General features: G+C 38.9%; 1 protein-coding gene across 2 annotated transcripts; it reads right to left on the bottom strand.

The window, feature by feature from the left end:
* Window positions 1–2,730: 2,730 nt before the first annotated feature.
* On the bottom strand, window positions 2,731–8,190 carry LOC308085307 (caspase a-like). Of its 2 annotated transcripts, XR_013933155.1 has the most exons (9): window positions 8,010–8,190; window positions 5,061–5,345; window positions 4,769–4,911; window positions 4,460–4,636; window positions 4,069–4,303; window positions 3,771–3,908; window positions 3,511–3,620; window positions 3,174–3,360; window positions 2,731–2,988 (listed from the first exon to the last, which is right to left on the bottom strand). XR_013933155.1 is itself a non-coding variant. In XM_080428392.1 (8 exons), the coding sequence occupies exons 1-8, from the start codon at window positions 8,014–8,016 to the stop codon at window positions 3,259–3,261; spliced, it is 1,197 nt and encodes a 398-aa protein (XP_080284518.1). In that variant the 5' UTR covers window positions 8,017–8,190; the 3' UTR covers window positions 3,020–3,258. The 2 variants fall into 2 exon arrangements, 1 of the variants encoding a protein (XP_080284518.1); XM_080428392.1 differs by lacking the exon at window positions 2,731–2,988 and having other exon boundaries at window positions 3,020–3,360.
* Between the last annotated feature and the right edge of the window lie 1,342 nt (window positions 8,191–9,532).

Here is a 9,532-nt window from a genome sequence, read left to right as displayed (position 1 = left end):
TTTTTTTTTTTACAAAAAAATAACTCAAATCATGATGATCCGACGATCAACCCCAAATTTTTATCAGATATTGAAGGGCCTCTAAACAATGAAACGGCAAAGCGATTTATGTGCTCCGTGGAGCGCCTCTTTCTCATTGTTTCTTTGTTCTCCAGAAATTGACAAATTAACTACTTCACTTGTTCCATGACTATACAAAAAAGGAGACTTTACAATAAGGCATAACATTAAAAAATAGATCTGCCCCCACCCTAGCGACTTTTAAAAGCACACTAAAGACCCACCTTTTCAATGTGGTTAACTTGTGTGTTTGGTTACTTAGTTTCTACTCCCTCCTGTTGTGACTGACTGAGTTTCTTGTTGTCCTAGTTTAGTCATCTTTGTTTTCTCCTATGTTTTCTCTTTCTCTTTCCTCGGGCTGCACCCCAGGCCAGTGTAATAACTGGATGGGTGGCGCACTATAAATACCGAACATATGAAACAATATTAGCATTTAGCCTAATACTTATCTTGCCAGTCCCAGCACATAGAAACATAAGGAAGTATATATATAAAATTGCGGTTGTAGGCTAGCGCTTACACCCTCATCACCCTCTTAGTCTTAATGTACTCATATCCATGGTCCTGAGAGCAGGAACATTGCTAGTTCTCTCCTTTCTAAATCCCAGATAACGCTTTATATTATGGTGCTTGTAATAAGCATTAATTAATAGGTAATAAGACCCTTATAAGTTTATGTGTTGATACAACTATATGCACTATATGTATACAACTATAATAGCATCATAAACACGTTTATTGTTACAATACATGTATAAGCACTTTTAAGAAACCTCTTAATAAAAGCCATAGGATAATTGTTATGATAGCATTACAACCACATTTATTTACATTGAATTTTGATGAGAAAACATTGTATCTAAGAATATCCATACAGTACCTTTTCCTCCAGTGTGTCTACTGTCAGGACCACAGAGTTGACGAGTGTCCTCTGATGAGATTGCACAGGCAGGCTATATAGCGCAACCACAACACCCTTCATCTGGAAAGCGACAGTCACTGGATGAAAATAAAGCTAGTTCAAAATAAAAAGAAAATGTTCTATTCTAGGGTTAAAATGAAAATCTAAATGAATGTTTTCCGGGCCCCACCATGGCTTTTGTTTCCACATCACCCTGCAGTAGCTCTATTCTCATTTGAGGGTACCTCGGAGCCCTAAGCAAAACATTTTTTGGTGCCCCCCCAAACACTCCCAGTGCTTATTATAAAATCATTATGTCATGAGATCATTTTGTTTTATTGAATATTAAAATAATAATGCAAGTTTTTGGATAGGAGATACATGACATAATTACAATATTTTTTTATGTGGGCCCTAGTGGTTGTGGCCCTAAGCGACCGCTTATATTGCTTATAGCAGCGGCCGGCCTTGGGTCAGTCCAAGTGTGGTGGGATTGGCTCACTGACAGATAACTGCCTTTTATGTGTCGTAAGCCTATTATCTTTTTTTTTATATTTGTGGGGCTTTTAATGCCTTTATTATTTTTTAGAGCGGGATAGGGAAAGTAGGCTGGCAGGAAATGAGGAGAGAGATGGGGGGGGTGGCATGCAGCAAAGGTCGTCGGGAACGGGAGTCGAACCCGCGACACGCTGTCAGGCTGGCATTGCAGCCCAGGGTGCCTGGACCATCACGCTACGGCCCAGGCCCATCACTCATCATTCAATCAGCGTTCAACTCCGCCTCTCACCACCAGTTGGTCCTCCAGTCATCGTTCCAGCCATCACCTACATAATTCACCTGTGTGCATCCATGTTGCTCTAGCTCCCTTGTCCCTTTCAGAACCCTGTATACCTTTTTTTGTAAGTGGGATGACGGTATCAAAAAAGGTATACAGGGTTCAGAAAGGGTCTATCTGGCCATGTCTCCAAAGTTTCTGAGACAGACCTGTTGCACTCTTTGCCTTCTGCTGGTACAGGGAAGGGCTTGAGTTCTGGGGTACCCTGTACACTATTTCACGTAGGTCATTTTCTGTTTATGCACACTTGTATAGAGGCGAGTGCCACCCATTGTAATTGTCTCCGCCAGGCTGAAAGGCATGGCCGAGACTATGTTTTGCACCTAAACACACAGGCTAAACACACGGCGCTCGGCAGAGTCATACAACAGTTTCATCTTATCCTGAACTGATGCTAACTTTTCTTTAGCCAACAACCCAGCTGTGTAAAGCCGATGACGAAAACCATTAATGTAGTCAATCAAATTTTTGGGAGGAACCACAAAAGCTTCCCTCATGTGGCAGCCACTTTCTCACCAACAAGGAGTCCTGCAGAAAATACCCACAAGCACTGTCAAGCAGCTCATCCTCTGGCCGTATCAGCGGCACCAGCTCCTTCAGAGACAGCCTGCTGCTCCGCAACCAAATCTGAACGTGTTATGGACAATGGAAAATCAGCATATATATATATATGTGTGTGTGTGTGTATGTGTATATCTGTAAATCATGTTAATTAATTTCCAAACATGCACCCCACGTGGGTGTGTCTTAACATTTAACCTAGATGATACTTTTACTGTATGTGATTCTATTATTTTATCCTGCAGATACTGTTTCATACAGACATCAAGTAACTGGATCATTTCTAATCAAGTAGCCTACAACACACACACATACTATATGAATGCATTTTTGCAACTAGACTAATTGAAAATGATTCACCTGTACAAATACAGTCAGAGTAACATTAATTCTTTATTAGTATTCATGTAGAAAAGTTTAGTTCTATTTACATAGAACACCACATCACATTCAGAATAAAAACTTTTTAAGATAACCCAAACCAAAGCAAATTGAATCAACCCTTTCACCCTTACGATTACTCTCTAACAAAATTTCAAATTTATTTTCTTGTCTGCAACTTTTGTGCACTTTCTCTTCTGTTTACTCAACAAGGGAGTAATTCTACAGAAGCAAACTGCACACATCAATTTATATGCAATGCAATGCCAACCTGACAGCGTGTCACGGGTTCGACTCCCGATCCCGACGACCTTTGCTGTGTGTCACCCCCCCCATCTCTCCCCCCATTTCCTGTCAGCCTACTTTCCCTATCCCTCTCTAAATAAAGGCATAAAAAGACCCCAAAAAAATCTTTAAAAAAAATAAGAATCTGTGAACTACTTTCCCCCCACTAGAAAATGGGCAAATCATCATGATATGGAAATTCCATTTCAAAGCTTTCTGTTTAAACAGTGGTGTCTCAGTAGCCTGGAAAGAGGTAGAACTTTTTTGTCAAAGAGCATCTGTCTTTGACGGGCATCTGTCTTATTTTGTCAAAGGCTCCTTCAAAGCTGCTCATGACCTGTGGGGTTAAAACAGTGTACCAAATTACAGTTGGACTGTAGGCAATACAGCAGATCATACATGCATTTACACTCAATTATTGTTCATTCTTGCTGTTAGATAGATCACAATGCAAAGCAGTGAAATTGTAGTCAATTGCAACACTTGCCTCCGTGAACAGTTCCTCAATGTGGTCCTCATGGGCAGACTTGTGGAATGTCTCAACGATGAACTTGATTAGAAAGGATCCAGTTACTTGATGTCTGTATGAAACCGTGTCTGCAGGATAAAATAATAGAATGGACATCACATACAGTAAATGTTTTTAAGTATTTAAGTATCATCTAGGATTTAATTTACAAAGCTCTTTTAATCAAAACATATTTTTCCCCTCCCCCTATTAACTATTAAATGTTAAGACACACTCACCTGGGGTGCATGAGAGGAGGGAGATGAAGTCCTTTTCTTTGTGTGCACGAAAGGATCCATCATCCTCTATGCCTTCTGTGTCAAGGTAAGCATCACAACTGATGTCACCATCATGGACAATTGTGGATCCATCCTTCCCTGAAACAAGAATGTCTTGATTTTAACTTCACTCACTGAAAGCCAACAAGCCTGAATTCAGTCACACAGAAAACAGTTGTCATAACACTGGCCAGGACAATAGGTAGAAAAACATTGCAGCGCAACTTCATGGGCATTCCTATTGTAACCAGAGCATCACCTCCTCTGCAGGCCTGGATGATGATAACTTTGGGCTTGTTCAGCAGAGCCGGACAGTTCACTGTGTTCAAGTGTGTGTAGAGCTTTTCAATTTGGAGAACGTCCGGATTTGCCTTTGTCCAGTGGATGCCTTTGATGACTCCCAAATTCCCATGAGACATGAGGACGACAAAAACGCTGTCTGTGCCATAGAGACGCGGATCTTGCGAAAACTTCTCGACAGCCGAGTCCATCTCCTGTGACAAAACATTAAATCAATCAATTAATCACTAAATTACGTTAAGTCAATCACTCACTACATCACATTAAGTGAGTCGCTCACTACATCACTCAGTTAAGTATGAGAAACCTTCAATTGGAGAACATAATTTCCCTTGTTAAGCCTACAGTACCTGCCCACTGAGATTTCTGTGTTTCACCACATCGTATCCCAACTCATTGAGCAACATCAACATGTTCTCCTCATCTTTATCAGCACCATTCCTTTTCATCCCAGCTAGATCAAACTCCACATTAGTGATCATTAAGGCCAGGCGGTTCCTAGAGGACTTCTCACGCACAGGGTAAATCTGTGAAGAAAACAATTTTTAGTACAACAGAGTCGAATATTTAGAATACATTACATATAGTAGCTTATACATCTCTTGTTGTGTTATTTCAAAATATGTGGCCTTTAAAATTGTATTGTTAGAATGACTTACCTTTGGATCGGTTAGTTTCTCGTTCTTGAACACATCAGTGCTAAGTTTGAGGGGCATTTCACAACCCTTTGCATCCTGGGTCGGCATAGTGATTATGGGGGCCATTTCACTAGCCATTGCATCCTGGTACACTTGTGGCAGAGCTGGAAATCACAAAGTATAGCATCAGTGGCTACTTGTGTAGTGTACAAAGATACAATGCTAGTATAACACACTGAACTGAAAAGCATACATCTTCTCTTGGTAAAATGCAGTCAGGACATTAGCTGTTTACTGAAAGACCTGAACTGACCTGTCTGGGCTGGTTGCTCTGCTGAGGACAGACCCAGTTCTGAGAACAGTGAAGGGTCTCTCTCCTCAAGATGAGTGATCAGTGAGTTAGAAGCCTTGTTTCCTTTCTTCTTAACAATGTCGATGAGACAACGTGCCTTGTCAGTTTTGGAAGGGTTCTCGTCCAGTATAGCTTCTTTCTCTCCATCGTTCAAGATCTTATCCTCCAAGAGGTCATCCAGGAGCTGCTTGACTAGTGCAAGTGACGCTTTATCTACAAATGCACGCCGGATCTTGATAAGCTTATCTAGGAGTCGGAGAGAGATGAACAGGTAAACAAGACATAAATCAATCCATAACACTCTTGTAGCCTTGAGTCTAATAAGACTTGGGTCTTTTTATTTGTCAAGCTTATAATAATTAAGTTTTCTCCGCCAAGCCAAAGGCCGGAGACTATGTTTTCACTCCTGTAGGCTGTTCACATTTAGTCCATGAGCCAGACAAGATTTCATTATCGAAACATTGGACATAGCCAAAGTCAACATTCTTATTTCATTTTGTTAAGATATTGGAGTCAAAGGTTTTTAACGAGGGAATATTCAATATCTGGCTCAATTTTGGGCCTCTGGCTCATGGACTAAATGCCTAATTTGCATATTTAAATATTATGAAAACAATTTCAGAAAACTTGTAATACAATAAATCATTGTCTTCATGTAAGTAATCAACTGGGGAAGTTTCATTATGATAACTATTTTTTTTTAAATCATTTTTTCACCTGTCATGTACGTATGGGGAAAATAACAAAATGTGTGTTAAATATGAAAAAACTGCTCCTGTGGAAAGGTTATCATATGTATTTAGTTATATTGACCCTATAAACAATTTAATATAGGTATGGTTTTGCCCACTCTTTTGATAATCATTGCTCAATTTTGGGGCTCTGGCTCATGGACTAATTAACTGTTAATAGCTAATCTCAGGCATCGTTGGACCAGTCGGTGTGAAACTTTGCACACACACTCCCAGTAGGCCTAGGAAGTAGCCTACTGCCACACCCTAGATATTTCAAATCAGCTTCATTGTGGTGCTTTAACAACCCGCTTCAGGTTTTGAACCGTAGCTTATAATCAAACACAGTTTGCGTTTTCTTCAAAACACAGTTTTTGCTACTGCCACAGATTTTGTCGAAAATATTATACATATTATTACATTACATTATTATTACATATTATTTCTGTGGTCACGTGATTAAGATTTTTCAGATTCCAGTCCGATTGGCTATACAATTGGCTTTCAAAGTTTTGCATATGGCACAAATCAACTGAAACTTGAGTGGGCACCTATTGCAACTGCAAATGAGCTGTTACAAGCAGTTGCAGTTCTTTCTCGACAAAACCATGAAAACCACAACTAATGAGTCATCACCCGAGTGTAGGCTACCTTCCGTTTTTGGCTTGGTGAGTCTTACAACTTGTTAATCAGAGTAGAGCCTAGTGTTCCCCCAAAAATCCACCTCAGGCCCAGTCTTCTCCCCACCAAGTGCCCAGTCTTAAAAAAAAAGGTGAGGGAAATAAAATAAATGGTGCCCAGACTTCTCAGGTTCCCACCTCTGTTTTCCCCTTTACCTAGGCCTACTTTTTGGAGGAGCAGCAAGACAAACTATGCAACATTTTGAAGGCTGTTGTCTGTGCAATAAAGACAAAAATGTTAGGGCTCAGTTGGTGGACTGGTCGTTTTGACATGAAGAATTCAATCTGAATAATTGTTTATAAATGGATAGATAATTGATCAAATAAACTAATTTAATTTAAATGTGAATATTAGGTATGGATTGCTTTGTGTTTTCTTTCTTTTACTCAGACAGATAACACGGTAAAAGTCCAAGGGCGAGTTGGACATTAAGTGAAAGTAAAACCAAACCAGATTTAACATACATTTTTGTTTAGATTATTTGACCATAACGTAGCCTACTTTAGCTGCATGTCATACAAGAAATATAGGCTATAATTTCCATCATGAATTTGATGTAATGTTAACATATCAATCAATCAAACCTTATTTATATTGCACATTTCATACAGCAAGTGCAACCCAATGCACTTCACATATCAAGAAGAAACACTTTTTTTAAACATTAATGAAAGGAAAAAGTACAATACATTTTAAAATAGGCCTACATAGCATGAACCTGTGGTCTTTACCTAATTGAATCTAGTAATAAAAACGATAGTTCGGCTATATAGCTCCGAGATGAGGTTCCACACAGCTCGGTGCCTGTGGGGGGTGACATCGGCGAATATTTTTCACTATGCATGATTGTTACCCTTTTCCGCACATCGTATCCAAAAAGTAAAGGTATTCTTCCATGTTCTCAGATGTTTTAACTTTTAGCGGAAAAGAAAATCTAAGCGACTGGTTGAAACAAGCGTTTAAATCGCTAAAAAATGTCCGCCTGTGGCCAGTCAAACCCGTCCGCATGCGTAGTCTCCCCTAAGATTGCATCGGGGAAACATGCCACAGGGCACTGGCGGACTAAAAAATCGATTTAAACGCTTGTTTCAACCCGTCAGTTAGATTTTATTTTCCGCTAAAAGTTAAAACATCTGAGAGCAGGCGGAATACCTTTACTTTTTGGATACGATGTGCGGAAAAGGGTAACAATCATGCATAGTGAAAAATATTCGCCGATGTCACCGCCCACAGTCACCGAGCTGTGTGGAACCTCATTTCGGACCTACAGTATATAGCGGAGGGAGAGGTTCCGATTGTAGTGGTTAATGTATGTTTTGTGATAATAATCAAAATCTTCAAGGTAACTAGTAACTAAAGTTTTCAAATAAATGTAGTAAAAGAGTAAGAGTAAGAGTAAAAGTACAATATTTGGATCCGAGATGTATTGGAGTAGAAGTAAAAGTAGCCTATTGGAAATCGGAAATAAGTAAAGTAGGCTACAATCAATCAGTCTTACCTGCCATTTCCCACTATTGTAGAAGCTTGGGTCGAGTCGAGTAAACGATATTGTTCAAATAGCCTTGCAGTTAATGACAAAACTTCTCAGACGTCAGGTCACAAACAAGTTGAAACAACAACACAGGTCTTACTCTTGCGCTGGAGAGTATAATTGACAGAGAAAGAGGGTTGTATTTGTAGTTCTGTAAAGTTGCCGTCTCTCTTAACTGAAACCCTATTGGCTGGCAGTGTCCTTATCTCAGCTAGTTACAACCTGCACAACTAGAACTCTGGTATTCCTGCATGTCTGCATTCTGGGACAGTGGTCGGAAAAGTAATCAACTTTTTTTTTACTTAAGGTAGGGTAAGTGATATTTTTGGGTTAAAACAAAAAGTATTTTGTTAAAAGGTTAAAGCACTATTCTGATAGTAATCATTGCTATAGAGTGTTTGTTCAGTAACAGGAGTCTCCCCATCTCTCCAGCTCTTTAATAAACAGAAAATACATTTTCTGGTAGGTGTCAAAATCTCAGCCAATCAGGAGAAAGTACCAAATTTTAAGCTTCATTTTTATAGTGTTCCAGTTCCAATTTTGCTTGCTCATTTCTTAGAGTCATCACTTCCAATTTCACTTGTTTAATATCCTGATTGAGTTCTCTATCCTGATTGGATAAAATTGGAAATGAAACTGAAACTGAAACGAAAATGCATTTTCTGTTTTATAAAGAGCTGGAGAGAAGGAGACTCCTTTTACTGAACAAACACTCTATAGCAATGATAGAGCTATTTAACACTTATTTTAACCAAAGAAAATCACTTACCCTACCTTTAAGTAAAAGTATCGATACTGCAATAGAAATACTCTTAAAAGTCCTGAATTAAAAATGTACTTGAGTAAAAGTATAAAAGTATTGGTATCAAAATGCACTTAAAGTACCAAAAGTAGAAAGTAGGCCTACTCATAATGCAGAATGTCCTGTTTCAAGTTTTGAAATTAAACATCTTTTGAAAATAGATCTACAAGCTCTTGTAGATCGGCTATTTTTAAATGGCCGAAATGTATATAGGGCTGAAGTGGTTAATGCATGTTTTGTAATAATAATCAAAATCTACAAAGTAACCAGTAACTAAAGTTGTCAAATAATTGTAGTGGAGTATTTTACTGGAAATACTCCAGTAAAGTAAAAATACCTCAAAATTGTACTTAAGTACAGTACTTGAGTACATGTACTTAGTTACTTTACACCCTTGCACATAATTATGTACTCTCTGGGCCACTCCACACCATTCGCCATGCAACTCCTTGCAACATGCAACTACTTGTTGCATACTTGCGAGTTGCAACCATTATGCATTGGTGCAGTTTGGCCTTAAGATAGGGTGATTTCACTGTTACAAGTCACAATGTAAGCATTTTTTATTGATTGAATACTTTATTAGAAGTTTGAATGAAAAGTACAGTTCAATACAAGGTCAGCTAATACGAATTTAAAAACCCCAGAAAGCCATTGGCTTGTTGTTTCTATTGGGGTCCTTTCATCA

The sequence above is a fragment of the Gymnoscopelus braueri genome (genome assembly GCF_963280865.1).
Source record: "Gymnoscopelus braueri genome assembly, chromosome: 5".
Lineage (NCBI taxonomy): Eukaryota > Metazoa > Chordata > Actinopteri > Myctophiformes > Myctophidae > Gymnoscopelus > Gymnoscopelus braueri.
Note: the sequence above shows the minus strand (reverse complement) of the source record. Positions and strands in the feature narration are given on the sequence as shown.